Source organism: Salvelinus namaycush, unplaced genomic scaffold (assembly GCF_016432855.1).
Source record: "Salvelinus namaycush isolate Seneca unplaced genomic scaffold, SaNama_1.0 Scaffold2587, whole genome shotgun sequence".
Taxonomy (NCBI): domain Eukaryota; kingdom Metazoa; phylum Chordata; class Actinopteri; order Salmoniformes; family Salmonidae; genus Salvelinus; species Salvelinus namaycush.
Genome location: NW_024059438.1, coordinates 9,268 through 30,000, shown reverse-complemented (window position 1 = coordinate 30,000; position 20,733 = coordinate 9,268). Strand labels below are relative to the sequence as shown.

The window sequence follows — 20,733 nt, the reverse complement described above, 5'->3', positions numbered from 1 at the left end:
TAATAAAAGTATTATAATAAATAAAATAATAATAAAAGTATATGTGAGGAAAAAGCTACCGCAATTCTATCAACACATCTACTGCGCTACACGCGCAACACTGACCCTGCTACTTTCCGGCTACAAGGCCCTCCCCCCACCTTCCCTTTGACAAATCAGATCACACCTCCATTCTGCTCCTCCCCACCTATAGGTAGAAACTTAAAAACAGGAAGCTCCAGTGGTAAGGACTGTTCAACGTTGGTCTGACCAATCGGAATCTACGCTTCAAGATTGTCTTGGAAAATGTTCCGGGTAACCTGTGAGAATAGTATTGGACGTATACATAGACTCGGTGACTGGGTTCATCAGGAAGTGGATAAAGGATATTTTTCCAACTACACAACTTATCCAAACCAAAAACCCTGGATAGATGGCAGCATTCGTGCAAAACTGAAAGCGCGAACCACCGCATTTAACCATGGCAAATGTGACTGGGAACATGGACGTGTAGAAACAGACCAGCTATGACCTCCATAAGAGTGTAGTTATGACCTCCATAAGAGTAGTTATTAACCTCCATAAGAGTGTAGTTATGACCTCCATAAGAGTAGTTATTAACCTCCGTAAGAGTAGTTATTAACCTCCGTAAGAGTGTAGTTATTAACCTCCGTAAGAGTGTAGTTATTAACCTCCGTAAGAGTGTAGTTATGACCTCCGTAAGAGTGTAGTTATTACCTCCGTAAGAGTGTAGTTACTACCTCCGTAAGAGTGTAGTTACGACCTCCGTAAGAGTGTAGTTACGACCTCCGTAAGAGTGTAGTTATTAACCTCCGTAAGAGTGTAGTTATTAACCTCCGTAAGAGTGTAGTTATTAACCTCCGTAAGAGTGTAGTTACGACCTCCATAAGAGTGTAGTTACGACCTCCATAAGAGTGTAGTTACGACCTCCATAAGAGTGTAGTTACGACCTCCATAAGAGTGTAGTTACGACCTCCATAAGAGTGTAGTTACGACCTCCATAAGAGTGTAGTTACGACCTCCATAAGAGTGTAGTTACGACCTCCATAAGAGTGTAGTTACGACCTCCATAAGAGTGTAGTTACGACCTCCATAAGAGTGTAGTTACGACCTCCATAAGTGTAGTTACGACCTCCATAAGAGTGTAGTTACGACCTCCATAAGAGTGTAGTTACGACCTCCATAAGAGTGTAGTTACGACCTCCATAAGAGTGTAGTTATTAACCTCCATAAGAGTGTAGTTATTAACCTCCATAAGAGTGTAGTTATGACCTCCATAAGAGTGTAGTTATGACCATCATAAGAGTGTAGCTATGACCTCCATAAGAGTGTAGTTACGACCTCCATAAGAGTGTAGTTACGACCTCCATAAGAGTGTAGTTATGACCATCATAAGAGTGTAGTTATTAACCTCCATAAGAGTGTAGTTATTAACCTCCATAAGAGTGTAGTTATTAACCTCCATAAGAGTGTAGTTATGACCTCCATAAGAGTGTAGTTATGACCTCCATAAGAGTGTAGTTATGACCTCCATAAGAGTGTAGTTATGACCTCCATAAGAGTGTAGTTATGACCTCCATAAGAGTGTAGTTATGACCTCCATAAGAGTGTAGTTATGACCTCCATAAGAGTGTAGTTATGACCTCCATAAGTGTAGTTATGACCTCCATAAGAGTGTAGTTATGACCTCCATAAGAGTGTAGTTATGACCTCCATAAGAGTGTAGTTATGACCTCCATAAGAGTGTAGTTATGACCTCCATAAGAGTGTAGTTATGACCTCCATAAGAGTGTAGTTATGACCTCCATAAGAGTGTAGTTATGACCTCCATAAGAGTGTAGTTATGACCTCCATAAGAGTGTAGTTATGACCTCCATAAGAGTGTAGTTATGACCATCATAAGAGTGTAGTTATGACCATCATAAGAGTGTAGTTATGACCATCATAAGAGTGTAGTTATGACCTCCATAAGAGTGTAGTTATGACCTCCATAAGAGTGTAGTTAACTCCGTAAGGCAATCAAAGAGGCAAAAACCGACAGCACAGAGACAAAGTGGAGTCACAATTCAACGGCTCAGACACGAGACTTGTGGCAAGAACTCCAGACAATCACGGATTATTAAAAAAATAAGCTGACACCGATGCCTTGCTCCCGGATGAGCTAAACACATTCTTCGCCCGCTCGGCGAGGAAAACGAAATCATTAAAATGACTACCGCCCAAGTAGCGGTCACTTCATGAAGTGTTTTGAGAGACTAGTTTAAGTAGGGCTGTGCGATATGGACTAAAATTCAACAATTTTTTTTTCAAACTTATGGACGAGTCACAAAACACAGTACCAGTCAAAAGTTTGGACACACCTACTCATTCAAGGGATTTTCTTAATTTTTTCCACATTGTAGAATAATAGTGAAGACATCACAACTATGAAATAACACATATGGAATCATGTAGTAACCAAAAAAAGTGTTAAATCAAAATATATTTCCGATTTTTCAAAGTAGCCACCCTTTGCATGGATGAAAGTTTTGTAGACTCTTGGCACCTGCTTTTTTTTTTTGCAAAAATCACTGATCTGGCTTTCAAGTCAATCTATGAAAAGGCCCTGTTTGTTACAAATGTAACCAGAACCATAATGCACATTCCCTAATAACGACTAACTTCCTGTAGCAGGAAAATTAACACAGGTCTAATAAGCATTATCTCTTAAGCACAAGCCTACGTGCTAGTGAGTAGTCAGCTAATCTTTATATCTCAAGTTCAGCCAACTATCTATTTTCTAGCTAACAAAGGTAGAACAGTTGAATTGTTAGGAACGGACCCTTCTCTGTCTGTCTCCAACTGTTTGAACAGCATGCTAGTCTGTCCACTTTGATGTTGAAATCAAGTGGGTCTACCTTATTTCTCAGAATGAGAACGAGTAGCCGAATCTTTAAAACAAAATGCATCTTTTTTTTTTCATGCTTATCGCACATTTATAAAAAAAATAAAGACTAGACAGCTGGTATAACAGTCTTTGGCAGAAATGGTGCTCTAAGCGGTGCTATAAGCGGTGCTATAAACGGTGCTATAAACGGTGCTCTAAGCGGTGCTATAAATGGTGCTCTAAGCGGTGCTATAAACGGTGCTATAAACGGTGCTATAAATGGTGCTATAAACGGTGCTCTAAGCGGTGCTCTAAACGGTGCTCTAAGCGGTGCTCTAAGCGGTGCTCTAAGCGGTGCTCTAAGCGGTGCTCTAAGCGGTGCTCTAAACGGTGCTCTAAACGGTGCTCTAAACGGTGCTCTAAACGGTGCTCTAAGCGGTGCTCTAAGCGGTGCTCTAAACGGTGCTCTAAACGGTGCTCTAGACGGTGCTCTAGACGGTGCTCTAAACGGTGCTCTAAACGGTGCTCTAAGCGGTGCTCTAAGCGGTGCTCTAAACGGTGCTCTAAACGGTGCTCTAAGCGGTGCTCTAAACGGTGCTCTAAACGGTGCTCTAAACGGTGCTCTAAACGGTGCTCTAAGCGGTGCTCTAAGCGGTGCTCTAAACGGTGCTCTAAGCGGTGCTCTAAGCGGTGCTCTAATGCCGCACGCGACATACTGAGCATGTGTTTTCCAGAAACAAATTGTCATTGATACTTCTGTTCCGCGTGCAAGTTGAGTAGTTAACTTCTCCTCTGTGACAGTAAACAAGTGTTTCGGTGTTAATGTGACCAATTCTGTCGGACCGAACCTCAAATAGCGAGTTGAAACAACTTTTCAGAGGAAGAATTGATCTACATTTACACACACTGTATGTAGATTTTTCTATTGTGTTATTGACTGTATGTTTTGTTTATTCCATGTGTAACTCTGTGTTGTTAGTTTTTGGTCGCACTGCTTTGCTTTATCTTGGCAGAGGTCGCAGTTGTAAATGAGAACTTGTTCTCAACTGGCCTACCTGGTTAAATAAAGGTGAAATAAAATAATCTCTCATCTTTGTTGGTGTGAGTGGCAAGGGGAGGGGAGGGGCTTGGTATATGTGTAAGCAGAGAGGAAGAGGTGAAGAGAGAGATTTTACTCTGGCCAAAATCAGCCCAATGCGTTTCTATGGGCATATTTTGGATCTAAGCTTGTCGCCTGCCTTCCCACCTTTGGGACAACGACTCCCATTGTTAGGGCGAAGACATGAGCATCTCGTCATTATATACAGATCTCCGGTGTAAATGTGAAGTTACACACAGCACAGAAGGAGCGAAAGAGACGAGACCAAAAATACAACATGAGAACAAGTGGACATAAAATGTTGATAAAAACAAAAAAAAGAACAGACCTTGATTCTTGCGATACAGGCATTTGGAATATCGTGCAAAAAGATGAAATCGGAACGAATTCGATGTATCACCCAGCCCTAAGTTAAAGACCGTCACCTCCACCTTAGAACCACTACAATTCGCATATCGCCCCAACAGATCCACAGACGACGCCATTGCACTGCACACTGCCTTATCCCACCTGGGCAAGAGAAATACCTACGTAATGAATACTGTTCAAAAATCGACTACAGCTCAGCATTCAACACCATAGTGATGATCTTGGAGGGACACCCAGCGCCGGGTTCTGGGATCCGAACCGCGCCCTGTGCATCTGGGTCCTAGGACTTCCTGACGGGGCGACCCCAAGTGGTGAAGGTAGGCAACAACACTTCCTCCACGCTGATCCTCAACAGGGATGCTTAGCCCTCTCCTGTACTCCCAGTTCACCCATGACAGGACGATGAACAACGATGACGGCCTACAGGGAGATAGTTTGGGCCCTGGCGGAGTGGTGCCAGGAAAATAACCTCGCCCATCAATGTCAACAAAACGAACGAGCTGATTGTGGACTACAGGAGACCGCAGCGAGAGATCCACTTTGACGGGGCCGCAGTAGAGGGGGTCAAAAGCTTCAAGTTCCTCGGTGTGTACATCACACACAACCTGAAATGATCCCATCACACAGACAGCGTGGTGAAGGCAGTGTAACACGCCTCTTCAACTCCAGGAGGCTGGAGCAAGTTGGCTTCTCTTAAGAACTTCTACAGATACACCGTTGAGAACATCATGTCAGGCTGTAACACCGCCTGGTACGGAAATTCCACCATTCACAACAACAGGGCTCTCTGTGGTCAGCCTATTGAGTCACTGAGGACACACTGCCTGCCCCCCCCCAGGACATCTACACCACCCGGTGTCACAGGAAGGCCAAGAAGATCATCAAGGACCTCAGCCACCCGAGCTACGGCCTGTTCACCCTGCTATCATCCAGAAGATCATCAAGGACCTCAGCCACCCGAGCTACGGCCTGTTCACCCTGCTATCATCCAGAAGATCATCAAGGACCTCAGCCACCCGAGCTACGGCCTGTTCACCCTGCTATCATCCAGAAGATCATCAAGGACCTCAGCCACCCGAGCTACGGCCTGTTCACCCTGCTACCATCCAGAAGGCGAGGTCTGGAAGCAGGGTGAACAGGTGGCATCAAAGCTGGTGGCCAAGAGACTGAAAATCTCCAGACCATCAGACTGTTAAACAGTCACTAGCCGGACTCCACCCAGTACCCTGCCCTGAACCTTAGAGACTGTGCTAGCTGGCTACCACCCGGTACTCTACCCTGAACCTTAGAGACTGTGCTAGCTGGCTACCACCCGGTACTCTACCCTGAACCTTAGAGACTGTGCTAGCTGGCTACCACCCGGTACTCTACCCTGAACCTTAGAGACTGTGCTAGCTGGCTACCACCCGGTACTCTACCCTGAACTATAGAGACTGTGCTAGCTGGCTACCACCCGGTACTCTACCCTGAACCTTAGAGACTGTTCTAGCCGGCTACCACCCGGTACTCTACCCTGAACCTTAGAGACTGTTCTAGCCGGCTACCACCCGGTACTCTACCCTGAACTTTAGAGACTGTTCTAGCCGGCTACCACCCGGTACTCTACCCTGAACCTTAGAGACTGTTCTAGCTGGCTACCACCCGGTACTCTACCCTGAACCTTAGAGACTGTGCTAGCTGGCTACCACCTGGTACTCTACCCTGAACATTAGAGACTGTTCTAGCTGGCTACCACCCGGTACTCCACCCTGAACTTTAGAGACCACGGTCCTATGTACATAGTCATTGAACACCGGTCACTTTTATAATGTTTACATACGGTTTCACCCACTTTATATGGTGTACACTGTATTCTAGTCATGTTTCATCCTATATAACGTATTATTCGTTTTTTGGGGGAATGTGTGTGTATTGTTTATTTGTATTACTGCCCTGTTGGAGCTAGAAACACCAGCATTAGTGCCCTGTTGGAGCTAGAAACACCAGCATTAGTGCTCTGTTGGAGCTAGAAACACAAGCATTACTGCCCTGTTGTAGCTAGAAACACAAGCATTACTGCCCTGTTGTAGCTAGAAACACCAGCATTACTGCCCTGTTGGAGCTAGAAACACCAGCATTAGTGCCCTGTTGGAGCTAGAAACACCAGCATTACTGCCCTGTTGTAGCTAGAAACACCAGCATTAGTGCCCTGTTGTAGCTAGAAACACCAGCATTAGTGCCCTGTTGTAGCTAGAAACACCAGCATTACTGCCCTGTTGGAGCTAGAAACACCAGCATTAGTGCCCTGTTGGAGCTAGAAACACCAGCATTACTGCCCTGTTGGAGCTAGAAACACCAGCATTACTGCCCTGTTGTAGCTAGAAACACAAGCATTACTGCCCTGTTGGAGCTAGAAACACCAGCATTAGTGCCCTGTTGGAGCTAGAAACACCAGCATTAGTGCCCTGTTGGAGCTAGAAACACCAGCATTAGTGCCCTGTTGGAGCTAGAAACACCAGCATTAGTGCCCTGTTGGAGCTAGAAACACCAGCATTAGTGCCCTGTTGGAGCTAGAAACACCAGCATTAGTGCCCTGTTGGAGCTAGAAACACCAGCATTACTGCTCTGTTGGAGCTAGAAACACAAGCATTACTGCCCTGTTGGAGCTAGAAACACAAGCATTACTGCCCTGTTGGAGCTAGAAACACCAGCATTAGTGCCCTGTTGGAGCTAGAAACACCAGCATTAGTGCCCTGTTGGAGCTAGAAACACAAGCATTAGTGCCCTGTTGGAGCTAGAAACACCAGCATTAGTGCCCTGTTGGAGCTAGAAACACCAGCATTAGTGCCCTGTTGGAGCTAGAAACACCAGCATTAGTGCCCTGTTGGAGCTAGAAACACCAGCATTAGTGCCCTGTTGGAGCTAGAAACACCAGCATTAGTGCCCTGTTGGAGCTAGAAACACCAGCATTAGTGCCCTGTTGGAGCTAGAAACACCAGCATTAGTGCTCTGTTGGAGCTAGAAACACCAGCATTACTGCCCTGTTGTAGCTAGAAACACCAGCATTACTGCCCTGTTGGAGCTAGAAACACCAGCATTAGTGCCCTGTTGGAGCTAGAAACACCAGCATTACTGCCCTGTTGGAGCTAGAAACACCAGCATTACTGCCCTGTTGGAGCTAGAAACACAAGCATTAGTGCCCTGTTGGAGCTAGAAACACAAGCATTAGTGCCCTGTTGGAGCTAGAAACACCAGCATTACTGCTCTGTTGGAGCTAGAAACACCAGCATTACTGCCCTGTTGGAGCTAGAAACACCAGCATTAGTGCCCTGTTGGAGCTAGAAACACCAGCATTAGTGCCCTGTTGGAGCTAGAAACACCAGCATTAGTGCCCTGTTGGAGCTAGAAACACCAGCATTAGTGCCCTGTTGGAGCTAGAAACACCAGCATTACTGCTCTGTTGGAGCTAGAAACACCAGCGTTACTGCCCTGTTGGAGCTAGAAACACCAGCGTTACTGCCCTGTTGGAGCTAGAAACACCAGCATTAGTGCCCTGTTGGAGCTAGAAACACCAGCATTAGTGCCCTGTTGGAGCTAGAAACACCAGCATTAGTGCCCTGTTGGAGCTAGAAACACCAGCATTAGTGCCCTGTTGGAGCTAGAAACACCAGCATTAGTGCCCTGTTGGAGCTAGAAACACCAGCATTAGTGCCCTGTTGGAGCTAGAAACACCAGCATTAGTGCCCTGTTGGAGCTAGAAACACCAGCATTAGTGCCCTGTTGGAGCTAGAAACACAAGCATTAGTGCTCTGTTGGAGATAGAAACACCAGCATTAGTGCCCTGTTGGAGCTAGAAACACCAGCATTAGTGCCCTGTTGGAGCTAGAAACACCAGCATTACTGCCCTGTTGGAGCTAGAAACACCAGCATTAGTGCCCTGTTGGAGCTAGAAACACCAGCATTAGTGCCCTGTTGGAGCTAGAAACACCAGCATTAGTGCCCTGTTGGAGCTAGAAACACCAGCATTACTGCCCTGTTGGAGCTAGAAACACCAGCATTACTGCCCTGTTGGAGCTAGAAACACCAGCGTTACTGTAGTTGTAGCTAGAAACACCAGCGTTACTGTAGTTGTAGCTAGAAACACCAGCATTAGTGCCCTGTTGTAGCTAGAAACACCAGTATTAGTGCCCTGTTGTAGCTAGAAACACCAGCATTAGTGCTCTGTTGTAGCTAGAAACACCAGCATTAGTGCTCTGTTGGAGCTAGAAACACCAGCATTAGTGCCCTGTTGGAGCTAGAAACACAAGCATTAGTGCCCTGTTGGAGCTAGAAACACAAGCATTACTGCCCTGTTGGAGCTAGAAACACAAGCATTACTGCCCTGTTGTAGCTAGAAACACCAGCATTAGTGCCCTGTTGTAGCTAGAAACACCAGCATTACTGCCCTGTTGTAGCTAGAAACACCAGCATTACTGCCCTGTTGTAGCTAGAAACACCAGCATTACTGCCCTGTTGGAGCTAGAAACACCAGCATTAGTGCCCTGTTGGAGCTAGAAACACCAGCGTTACTGCCCTGTTGGAGCTAGAAACACCAGCGTTACTGTAGTTGTAGCTAGAAACACCAGCATTACTGCCCTGTTGGAGCTAGAAACACCAGCATTACTGCCCTGTTGGAGCTAGAAACACCAGCGTTACTGTAGTTGTAGCTAGAAACACCAGCGTTACTGTAGTTGTAGCTAGAAACACCAGCGTTACTGCCCTGTTGGAGCTAGAAACACCAGCGTTACTGCCCTGTTGGAGCTAGAAACACCAGCATTAGTGCCCTGTTGGAGCTAGAAACACCAGCATTAGTGCCCTGTTGGAGCTAGAAACACCAGCGTTACTGCCCTGTTGGAGCTAGAAACACCAGCATTAGTGCCCTGTTGGAGCTAGAAACACCAGCGTTACTGCCCTGTTGGAGCTAGAAACACCAGCGTTACTGCCCTGTTGGAGCTAGAAACACCAGCATTAGTGCCCTGTTGGAGCTAGAAACACCAGCATTAGTGCCCTGTTGGAGCTAGAAACACCAGCATTAGTGCCCTGTTGGAGCTAGAAACACCAGCATTACTGCCCTGTTGGAGCTAGAAACACCAGCATTACTGCCCTGTTGGAGCTAGAAACACCAGCGTTACTGCCCTGTTGGAGCTAGAAACACCAGCGTTACTGCCCTGTTGGAGCTAGAAACACCAGCGTTACTGCCCTGTTGGAGCTAGAAACACCAGCGTTACTGCCCTGTTGGAGCTAGAAACACCAGCATTACTGCCCTGTTGTAGCTAGAAACACAAGCATTACTGCCCTGTTGTAGCTAGAAACACCAGCATTAGTGCCCTGTTGTAGCTAGAAACACCAGCATTAGTGCCCTGTTGGAGCTAGAAACACCAGCATTACTGCCCTGTTGGAGCTAGAAACACCAGCATTACTGCCCTGTTGGAGCTAGAAACACCAGCATTACTGCCCTGTTGGAGCTAGAAACACCAGCATTACTGCCCTGTTGGAGCTAGAAACACCAGCATTACTGCCCTGTTGGAGCTAGAAACACCAGCATTACTGCCCTGTTGGAGCTAGAAACACCAGCATTAGTGCCCTGTTGGAGCTAGAAACACCAGCATTACTGCCCTGTTGGAGCTAGAAACACCAGCATTACTGCCCTGTTGGAGCTAGAAACACCAGCATTAGTGCCCTGTTGGAGCTAGAAACACCAGCGTTAGTGCCCTGTTGGAGCTAGAAACACCAGCGTTACTGCCCTGTTGGAGCTAGAAACACCAGCATTACTGCCCTGTTGGAGCTAGAAACACCAGCATTACTGCCCTGTTGGAGCTAGAAACACCAGCATTACTGCCCTGTTGGAGCTAGAAACACCAGCATTAGTGCCCTGTTGGAGCTAGAAACACCAGCATTAGTGCCCTGTTGTAGCTAGAAACACCAGCATTAGTGCCCTGTTGTAGCTAGAAACACCAGCATTAGTGCCCTGTTGTAGCTAGAAACACCAGCATTAGTGCCCTGTTGTAGCTAGAAACACCAGCGTTACTGCTCTGTTGGAGCTAGAAACACCAGCGTTACTGCTCTGTTGGAGCTAGAAACACCAGCGTTACTGCTCTGTTGGAGCTAGAAACACCAGCGTTACTGCTCTGTTGGAGCTAGAAACACCAGCATTACTGCTCTGTTGGAGCTAGAAACACCAGCGTTACTGTAGTTGTAGCTAGAAACACCAGCATTACTGCCCTGTTGGAGCTAGAAACACCAGCACTAGTGCCCTGTTGGAGCTAGAAACACCAGCACTAGTGCCCTGTTGGAGCTAGAAACACCAGCATTAGTGCCCTGTTGGAGCTAAAAACACCAGCATTACTGCCCTGTTGGAGCTAGAAACACCAGCGTTACTGCCCTGTTGTAGCTAGAAACACCAGCATTAGTGCCCTGTTGGAGCTAAAAACACCAGCATTACTGCCCTGTTGTAGCTAGAAACACCAGCATTACTGCCCTGTTGTAGCTAGAAACACCAGCGTTACTGCTCTGTTGGAGCTAGAAACACCAGCGTTACTGCTCTGTTGGAGCTAGAAACACCAGCGTTACTGCTCTGTTGGAGCTAGAAACAGAGCTCTGTTGGAGCTAGAAACACCAGCGTTACTGCTCTGTTGGAGCTAGAAACACCAGCGTTACTGTAGTTGTAGCTAGAAACACCAGCATTACTGCCCTGTTGGAGCTAGAAACACCAGCACTAGTGCCCTGTTGGAGCTAGAAACACCAGCATTAGTGCCCTGTTGGAGCTAGAAACACCAGCATTACTGCTCTGTTGGAGCTAAAAACACCAGCATTACTGCTCTGTTGGAGCTAGAAACACCAGCATTACTGCCCTGTTGGAGCTAGAAACACCAGCATTACTGCCCTGTTGGAGCTAGAAACACCAGCATTAGTGCCCTGTTGGAGCTAGAAACACCAGCATTAGTGCCCTGTTGGAGCTAGAAACACCAGCATTACTGCCCTGTTGGAGCTAGAAACACCAGCATTACTGCCCTGTTGTAGCTAGAAACACCAGCATTAGTGCCCTGTTGGAGCTAGAAACACCAGCATTACTGCCCTGTTGGAGCTAGAAACACCAGCACTAGTGCCCTGTTGGAGCTAGAAACACCAGCATTAGTGCCCTGTTGGAGCTAGAAACACCAGCATTACTGCTCTGTTGGAGCTAGAAACACCAGCATTAGTGCCCTGTTGGAGCTAGAAACACCAGCATTACTGCCCTGTTGGAGCTAGAAACACCAGCATTACTGCCCTGTTGGAGCTAGAAACACCAGCATTAGTGCCCTGTTGGAGCTAGAAACACCAGCATTAGTGCCCTGTTGGAGCTAGAAACACCAGCATTAGTGCCCTGTTGTAGCTAGAAACACCAGCATTAGTGCCCTGTTGTAGCTAGAAACACCAGCATTAGTGCCCTGTTGGAGCTAGAAACACCAGCATTACTGCTCTGTTGGAGCTAAAAACACCAGCATTACTGCCCTGTTGGAGCTAGAAACACCAGCGTTACTGCCCTGTTGTAGCTAGAAACACCAGCATTAGTGCCCTGTTGGAGCTAAAAACACCAGCATTACTGCCCTGTTGTAGCTAGAAACACCAGCATTACTGCCCTGTTGTAGCTAGAAACACCAGCATTACTGCCCTGTTGTAGCTAGAAACACCAGCATTACTGCTCTGTTGGAGCTAGAAACACCAGCGTTACTGCTCTGTTGGAGCTAGAAACACCAGCGTTACTGCTCTGTTGGAGCTAGAAACACCAGCGTTACTGCTCTGTTGGAGCTAGAAACACCAGCGTTACTGCTCTGTTGGAGCTAGAAACACCAGCGTTACTGTAGTTGTAGCTAGAAACACCAGCATTACTGCCCTGTTGGAGCTAGAAACACCAGCACTAGTGCCCTGTTGGAGCTAGAAACACCAGCATTAGTGCCCTGTTGGAGCTAGAAACACCAGCATTACTGCTCTGTTGGAGCTAAAAACACCAGCATTACTGCTCTGTTGGAGCTAGAAACACCAGCATTACTGCCCTGTTGGAGCTAGAAACACCAGCATTAGTGCCCTGTTGGAGCTAGAAACACCAGCATTAGTGCCCTGTTGGAGCTAGAAACACCAGCATTAGTGCCCTGTTGGAGCTAGAAACACCAGCATTACTGCCCTGTTGGAGCTAGAAACACCAGCATTACTGCCCTGTTGTAGCTAGAAACACCAGCATTAGTGCCCTGTTGGAGCTAGAAACACCAGCATTACTGCCCTGTTGGAGCTAGAAACACCAGCATTACTGCCCTGTTGTAGCTAGAAACACCAGCATTAGTGCCCTGTTGGAGCTAAAAACACCAGCATTACTGCCCTGTTGTAGCTAAAAACACCAGCATTACTGCCCTGTTGTAGCTAGAAACACCAGCATTAGTGCCCTGTTGGAGCTAGAAACACCAGCATTACTGCCCTGTTGGAGCTAGAAACACCAGCATTAGTGAAGAGGGTTCTTCAATGTGGTGAGTATTCCATAGTTCTATATTGTAATGAGTGTTCATGGGGTACAGAACAGTGTTTCCAATGGCCCTTCCACATGACACCTGCTCCTCAGGTAGGATACAAGGCAATCAAAGACATGGGAACACCGTGTGTGTGTGTGTGTGTGTGTGTGTGTGTGTGTGTGTGTGTGTGTGTGTGTGTGTGTGTCTAACAGACAGAAGTGGGCTCTTAGTTCAGTTGAAAACTCAAGTCTTTACATAAAAATAATAATAAATGTCATCTACATGTTTTTGAGCCAAATCAGTTCTTAAGCAAACTTCATGACATCTATTTTCCAACTCCGAGCAAAGAACAAAGAAGCCGTTCTCTCAACAGTTCTCACTAGTAGAAATATTGTGGAAAATCCACACACACACACACACGAGACTATTGCCAAGTCTCCTTGTTTAGAACTGAGCCTTGAAATGCAGATAAATCTTTTTTTTAAAAAAATTTTTTTTTTTTTTTTTATGTCAATGAAACATAAATCAAAACGAATACTATTATGAAAACAAAATCTTATTTTTGATCTGGCAGAAAACGAAACAAACATCATGATTGATGAGGCACAAGGGCATCCGTGAATCTGTACGTCCTGACAGTAGTCGACGGCGGCCACTGGGACAGTGTCGTTCTCCTCGATAGGAGTTTCTCTCTTTTTACCTGACAACTTTCGAGTCCTTGCAGACGATGTGCAGTTGAAACATGTCTCTGCTCTCCACACCCTCTATCAGCATCAGAGGCACCTGTAGAGGGAGCCAGAGAGACACCACATTACACAGGATAGACAACACTTCCTAGTTTAGCTACCCTGTTGTAGAGTAGGCTGCAAGCACAAGGAGGTAGACAGACGTTTTGTTTTTCACACACAGCAGAAGTAGCACTTCAGTGAGGATCGGAAGATGACATTGGTGGTAGACTCTCCCCATTGGTTATGTAAATTGAGTCAAGCCTCTGTTTTAGGGTATAGGCCTAAAAACAGACCCCACAACAACAACAACAACATCATCTCCATAGCAACACCAATATCTAGCCTTTTCAAAACAGCAGCATGACTTGAACTTCCTTTTAGAAAATCATCACATTGCAGGTTATTACCGTTGTCAAATCACCTTCCATAAACTACACCGTTTATATGTCAAGGTATTTACACTTTTCATAGCTGCCGTATAGTAAATTGCCACGCAGTTAATCTCATTCATACAAAACAACAACCATTATACAACCATATAATCATTTTAGGTCAAGCCCTGTAGTGTGCGGAAGTCTATTCTAGAGTGTTCCCTCAGTCATGCTGAGCCTGTCGTGTTCCGTAGCTCTGTTATTGGTCCACGGGGTCCACTCTGTTATTGGTCCACGGGGGTCAGAGGTGTTACTGACGTCACGCCAAACAGTTATACAATTACCCAATGAGGTTCGACTTTTGATCGAGGCTGACCAATCACCATCCACGCTGGTGGGGGGTGGGGGTTAGATTGCTTCCAATTGAAAAGTTAAATTACATTTTATTCTTCTAGGATGCACATGGATCCAGTAGCAGTCAGTCTGAACCGAACAGAGAATTAATGGCAGAAGCAGACTAGTCTAGACTGCGAGGGAGGAGGAGGGGGGGTTGCCATTGACACAATGTACTCACAGAAATGTGATTGTCCACACCTGGATAGGTCTACAACACAGTAACAGGCACCAGGAACAGAGAGGGAGAAGAAACAGACCGAGCGAAGGAAGCAGAGAGAGAAAGAGGGGGAGAGCAGAGAGAGAAAGAGGGGGAGAGCAGAAAGAGGGGGAGAGCAGAGAGATAAAGAGGGGGAGAGCAGAGAGAGAGAGAGGGGGAGAGCAGAGAGAGGGGGAGAGCAGAGAGAGGAGGAGAGCAGAGAGAGGGGGAGAGCAGAGAGAGGGGGAGAGCAGAGAGAGGGGGAGAGCAGAGAGAGAAAGAGGGGGAGAGCAGAGAGAGAAAGAGGGGGAGAGCAGAGAGAGAAAGAGGGGGAGAGCAGAAGGAGGGGGAGAGCAGAAGGAGGGGGAGAGCAGAAAGAGAAAGAGCAGAGAGAGAAAGAGCAGAAGGAGAAAGAGGGGGAGCAGAAAGAGAAAGAGGGGGGGCAGAAAGAGAAAGAGGGGGAGCAGAGAGAGAAAGAGGGGGAGAGCAGAGAAAGAAAGAGGGGGAGAGCAGAGAGAGAAAGAGGGGGAGAGCAGAAAGAGGGGGAGAGCAGAAAGAGAAAGAGCAGAAGGAGAAAGAGGGGGAGCAGAGAGAGAAAGAGGGGGAGCAGAGAGAGAAAGAGGGGGAGCAGAGAGAGAAAGAGGGGGAGAGCAGAGAGAGAAAGAGGGGGAGAGCAGAGAGAGAGAAAGAGAGGGAGCAGAGTCAAGACGTGAGGAAATGCAAATATGATTAAACTAAAGAAATAAAACAGGAAGTGGAGGTTAAATGGAACATCAAAAGACAGTGAGTCTAAAGATGGAAGATAATAAACTGAAGCAGAGAACAAAATCACAAGGTAGAACGAGTGGGAAGAGAAGGAGAGAAGAGAAAGAGAGAAGAAAAGGAGAGAAGGAGAGAAGAAAAGGAGAGAAGAAAAGGAGAGAAGAGAAGGAGAGAAGAGAAGGAGAGAAGGAGAGAAGAGAAGAGAAGGAGAGAAGGAGAGAAGAGAAGGAGAGAAGAGAAGGAGAGAAGGAGAGAAGAGAAGAGAAGGAGAGAAGGAGAGAAGAGAAGAGAAGAAAAGAGAAGAAGAGAAGAGAAGAGAAGAAAAGAGAAGAAGAGAAGAAGAGAAGAAAAGGAGAGAAGAAAAGGAGAGAAGGAGAGAAGAGAAGGAGAGAGAAGGAGAGAGAAGGAGAGAAGAGAAGAGAAAGAGAGAAGAGAAGAGGAGAGAAGAGAATGGAAATAAACTCAATGGGCTCAAAGGGTGAGAACAGAGCGATTAGAAGGAGGGCGGTATGGCTTAGGGGGAGAGCTGGTTGGCTAATGGTTACTAACGGTTACTACAGTTCATCTGTGCCTCTGACTGAATAGGTTCAGAGCAGGACCCTGCTTGCACTGCCAAACGTCAATCCTTCACGTCTCTTCTTTGAAATGTTGCTTATTCCTTGCAATAGACAGACCCCTTGAGAGAAAACATTGGTAGAATGCCAATCCTACTGTATGTCGTGCCACTTTTCGGAAATGTTACTTAATGTTTACTACTAAAATGTTGCTAAACCCTACATACTACCCAGAATACTTTTGAACAAACAGAACAAACAGACAGTAAAAGGGAAAAAAAACAGGGAATTTAACATTTTAATATGAAGGCAGCATAAACTCTTGACAGTGCAGACCTATGCAAGTTCTGTTCTTTAACAGAGTCCTGCTATAAGTCCTCTGCAAGCTGACTGGAGTTGGGGAGAGGAGAGGAGGGGAGGGAGAGGAGGGGAGGTGGGGGGAGGGAGAGGAGAGGAGGTGGGGGGAGGGAGAGGAGGGGAGGGAGAGGAGGGGAGGGAGAGGAGGGGAGGTGGGGGGAGGGAGAGGAGAGGAGGGGAGGGAGAGGAGAGGAGGGGAGGGAGAGGAGAGGAGGGGAGGGAGAGGAGGGAGAGGAGAGGAGAGGTAGGAGGAGGGAGAGGAGAGGAGGGAGAGGAGGAGAGGAGGGGAGGTGGGGGGAGGGAGAGGAGAGGAGGGGAAGGAGGGGAGGTGGGGGGAGGGAGAGGAGGGGAGGTAGGGGGAGGGAGATGAGAGGAGGGGAGGTAGGGGGAGGGAGAGGAGAGGAGGGGAGGAGAGGAGGTGGGGGGAGGGAGAGGAGAGGAGGTGAGGAGGTAGGGGGAGGGAGAGGAGAGGAGGGGAGGTAGGGGGAGGGAGAGGAGAGGAGGGGAGGTAGGGGGAGGGAGAGGAGAGGAGGGAGAGGAGGTGGGGGGAGGGAGAGGAGAGGAGGTGAGGAGGTGGAGGGAGAGGAGGTGGAGGGAGGGAGAGGAGGTGAGGAGCGGAGGTGGAGGGAGAGGAGGTGGAGGGAGAGGAGAGGAGAGGAGGTGGAATCTCTCTGCCAGGCCAGTGAATGAAAACAACTAGGCTGTTTGTATTACAGCAGGGGCTGATGTCAGTCGGAGAGGACTGCTGGATGCCCCGGATGCAACGGTAGAAAAGTGTGTGTGTGTGTGTGTGTGTGTGTGGTGTGTGTGTGTGTGTGTGTGTGTGTGTGTGTGTGTGTGTGTGTGTGTGTGTCTACGCAAGTAAGGGAGCATTGGCCCGGCTCCCTAAAACCCCAGAGGCCACGTCAAAACAGTCCTGGCTGGTGAGATCAGAGACAATGCTCAATGCAACGCTCTCTGTGGTTGCAACCCACTGTCAAGCGCCAGGGGGGTGGGAACAAGCACCAGGGGGTGGGGACCAAGCGCCAGGGGGTGAGGAGGGGGACACGCGCCAGGGGGTGGAGGAGGGGATAAGCGCCAGGGGGTGAGGAGGCGGACCAAGCGCCAGGGTGAGGAGGCGGACCAAGGCCAGGGAGGGGGACCAAGCGCAGGGGGTGAGGAGGGGACAAGCGCCAGGGGGTGAGGAGGGGGACCAAGCCAGGGGGTGAGGAGGGGGACAAGCACCAGGGGTGAGGAGGGGGACCAAGCACCAGGGGGTGAGGAGGGGGACCAAGCACCAGGGGGGTGAGGAGGGGGACCAAGCAACAGGGGGTGAGCACCAAGCACCAGGGGGTGAGCACCAAGCACAGGGGGTGAGCACCAAGCACCAGGGGGTGAGCACCAGCAAGGGGGAGGGGACCAGCACCAGGGGGTGAGGAGGGGGACAAGCACCAGGGGTGGGAGGGGGACCAAGCACCAGGGGGTGAGCACCAAGCACCAGGGGGTGAGCACCAAGCACCAGGGGGTGAGCACCAAGCACCAGCGGGTGAGCACCAAGCACCAGCGGGTGAGCACCAAGCACCAGCGGGTGAGGAGGGGGACCAAGCAGCAGGTCCCAGCATGCTGCCAAATCAGAGGTGCTGAGAAGGGGACCAAGCCCTGATCAAAACACTGTATAGGGGCCATTAGGAAGCCGGCTGTGTGTCTTACATTGATGACGGAGTCCTTGAACTTGATGTGGACCCTGTAGTTGGAGATGGCGATGACGGCGTCGTCGGCCCGGCCCAGATACTCCACCCCTTCCCCCTGAAGAGCTGGGAACGGCACCTGGAGGGGACACAAACGTCAATACAAAAAGGTTATGACTACATCGACGCAACGTTAAAAAGACAACACCAGATCAACGTTAAAAAGACAACACCAGATCAACGTTGTGATAAGGACAACAGGAAAAAAATTACAATTAAAATCAGGAAACAAATGCCAAAACAACGTTAAAACACTGCAGTGTTACATCCACTTTAGACCTGAATGTTTATCGTCCCAGCAGCGTACCCTGTCCCAGCAGCGTACCCTGTCCCAGCAGCGTACCCTGTCCCAGCAGCGTACCCTGTCCCAGCAGCGTACTCTGTCCCAGCAGCGTACCTGTCCGCAGCGCACTTGTCCCAGCAGCGTACCCTGTCCCAGCAGCGTACCCTGTCCCAGCAGCGTACACGTACCGCAGCAGGTTACACTGTCCCAGCAGCGTACCCCTGTCCCAGCAGCGTACCCTGTCCCAGCGCGTACCCTGTACCAGCCAGCCGTACCCTGTCCCAGCAGTCGTACTGTCCCAGCAGCGTAGCAGCGTACCCTGTCCCAGCAGCGTACAGCAGCGACCCTGTCCCAGCAGCGTACTCTGTTCCAGCAGCGTACCCCCGCCCAGCAGCGTACCCTGTCCCAGCAGCGTACTCTGTCCCCAGCAGGTCAGCAGGTACCCTGTACAGCAGCGTACTCTGTCCCAGCAGCGTACCTGTCCCACAAGCGTACTCGTCCCAGCAGCGTACCCTGTCCCAGCAGAGTACCGTCCAGCGTACCCTGCTCCCACAGCGTACCTGTCCAGCAGCGTACCCTGTCAGAGCGTACACTGTCCCAGCAGCGTACCCTGTCCCAGCAGCGTACCCTGTCCCAGCAGCGTACCCTGTCCCAGCAGCGTACTCTGTCCCAGCAGCGTACCCTGTCCCAGCAGCGTACTCTGTCCCAGCAGCGTACCCTGTCCCAGCAGCGTACCCTGTCCCAGCAGCGTACCCTGTCCCAGCAGCGTACCCTGTCCCAGCAGCGATCCTGTCCCAGCAGCGTACTCTGTCCCAGCAGGTTACTCTGTCCCAGCAAGCGTACCCTGTCCCAGAAGCCGTACCCTGTCCAGCAGCGTACCTGTCCCAGCACGACCCTGTCCCAGCAGCGTACCCTGTCCCCAGCAGCGTTACCCTGTCCCAGCACGTACCCTGTCCCAGCAGCGTATCTGTCCAGCAGCACATGTCCCAGCAGCGTACGCAGCGTACTCTGTCCTAGCAGCACTCTGTCCCAGCAGCGTACAGCAGGTACCTGTCCCAGCAGCGTACCCTGTCCCAGCAGCGTAAGCAGCTACTCTGTCCAGCAGCGTACAGCAGCGTACTCTGTCTAGCAGCGTACAGCAGCGTACTCGTCCCAGCAGCGTACTCTGTCCTAGCAGCGTACTCTGTCCCTAGCAGCGTACAGCAGCGTACTCTGTCCCAGCAGCGTACTCCTGTCCTAGCAGCGTACAGCAGCGTACCCTGTCCCAGCAGCGTACTCTGTCCCAGCAGCGTACTCGTCCAGCAGCGTACTCTGTCACAGCAGCGACTGTCCCAGAAGCAGCGTACCCTGTCCCAGCAGCGTACTGTCCAAGCGTACCTTCCAGAGTACCCTGTCCCAGCAGCGTACCCTGTCCAGCAGCGTACCCTGTCCAGCAGCGTACTCTGTCTCCAGCAGCACTCTGTCCCAGCAGCGTACAGCAGCGTACTCTGTCCTAGCAGCACTCTGTCCCAGCAGCGTACAGCAGAGTACCTGTCCCAGCAGCGTACCCTGTCCCAGCAGCGTACAGCAGCGTACTCTGTCCAGCAGCGTACAGCAGCGTACTCTGTCCCAGCAGAGGTACAGCAGCGTACTCTGTCAGCAGCTACTCGTCTAGCAGCGTAACTCTGTCCTAGCAGCGTACAGCAGCGTACTCTGTCAGCAGCGTACTCTGTCCTAGCAGCGTACAGCAGCGTACTCTGTCCCAGCAGCGTACTCTGTCCTAGCAGCGTACTCTGTCTAGCAGCGTACAGCAGCGACTCTGTCCAGCAGCGTACAGCAGCGTACTCTGTCCCAGCAGCGTACTCTGTCCTAGCAGCGTACAGCAGCGTACTCTGTCCCAGCAGCGTACTCTGTCCTAGCAGCGTACTCTGTCAGGGGTGAACAGCCACACACATCAAACCAGAACAAAATGGTGTCCAAAGGACAACCAACCAATCTCTAAAAAAACAACAACACGTGTCTCCACCAGGAATCACACAATATTAAAATACAGTACAATGACATGTTGTTACCCTCTGCCCAGTGTGTTTCCAGGGCTGTTTCTGGAGGACAGACTTGTTATGATCTAAGATGGATTTAGTCCTCTGAAGAGAGACCACAAACGCCGCTGCTTAGCTTTATACTCACTGAACCTTATAGCTTGACTCGACAACGGTTACCACGGAGATCTGCTTTGGTAAAACAGCATAGAAATAGAATGACTAGATTATATTTCTAATGGTAAAGAGGACCACATGGATAGGAGAGGAGAGAGAGAGAGAGAGAGTGCGGAGAGAGAGAGCGAGAGGAGAGAGTGCGGAGAGAGAGAGCGAGAGGAGAGAGAGCGAGAGCGAGAGCGAGAGAGAGAGCGAGAGCGAGAGGAGAGAGAGCGAGAGCGAGAGGGGAGAGAGCGAGAGCGAGAGGGGAGAGCGCGAGGAGGGCGAGAGCGCAGAGCGGGAGAGGCGGAGAGGGGAGAGCGCGAGAGAGAGAGAGCGCAGAGGAGAGAGAG

The 20,733-nt window shown here is 49.4% G+C and overlaps 1 protein-coding gene across 1 annotated transcript in view; it reads right to left on the bottom strand.

The window, feature by feature from the left end:
- The window catches only part of LOC120039161 (myotubularin-related protein 4-like), a gene marked incomplete at its 3' end in the record, with an annotated part of 18,613 nt that extends 596 nt beyond the window's left edge, over nucleotides 1-18,017 (bottom strand). Inside the window, exons 1-2 of the mRNA XM_038984684.1 lie at nucleotides 17,886-18,017; nucleotides 13,533-13,615 (exon numbers count right to left, since the gene is read on the bottom strand). Of these exons, the coding sequence (XP_038840612.1) occupies nucleotides 13,533-13,606 (74 nt within the window). The remainder of the gene's footprint in view (nucleotides 1-13,532; nucleotides 13,616-17,885) is intronic.
- Nucleotides 18,018-20,733: the final 2,716 nt, after the last annotated feature.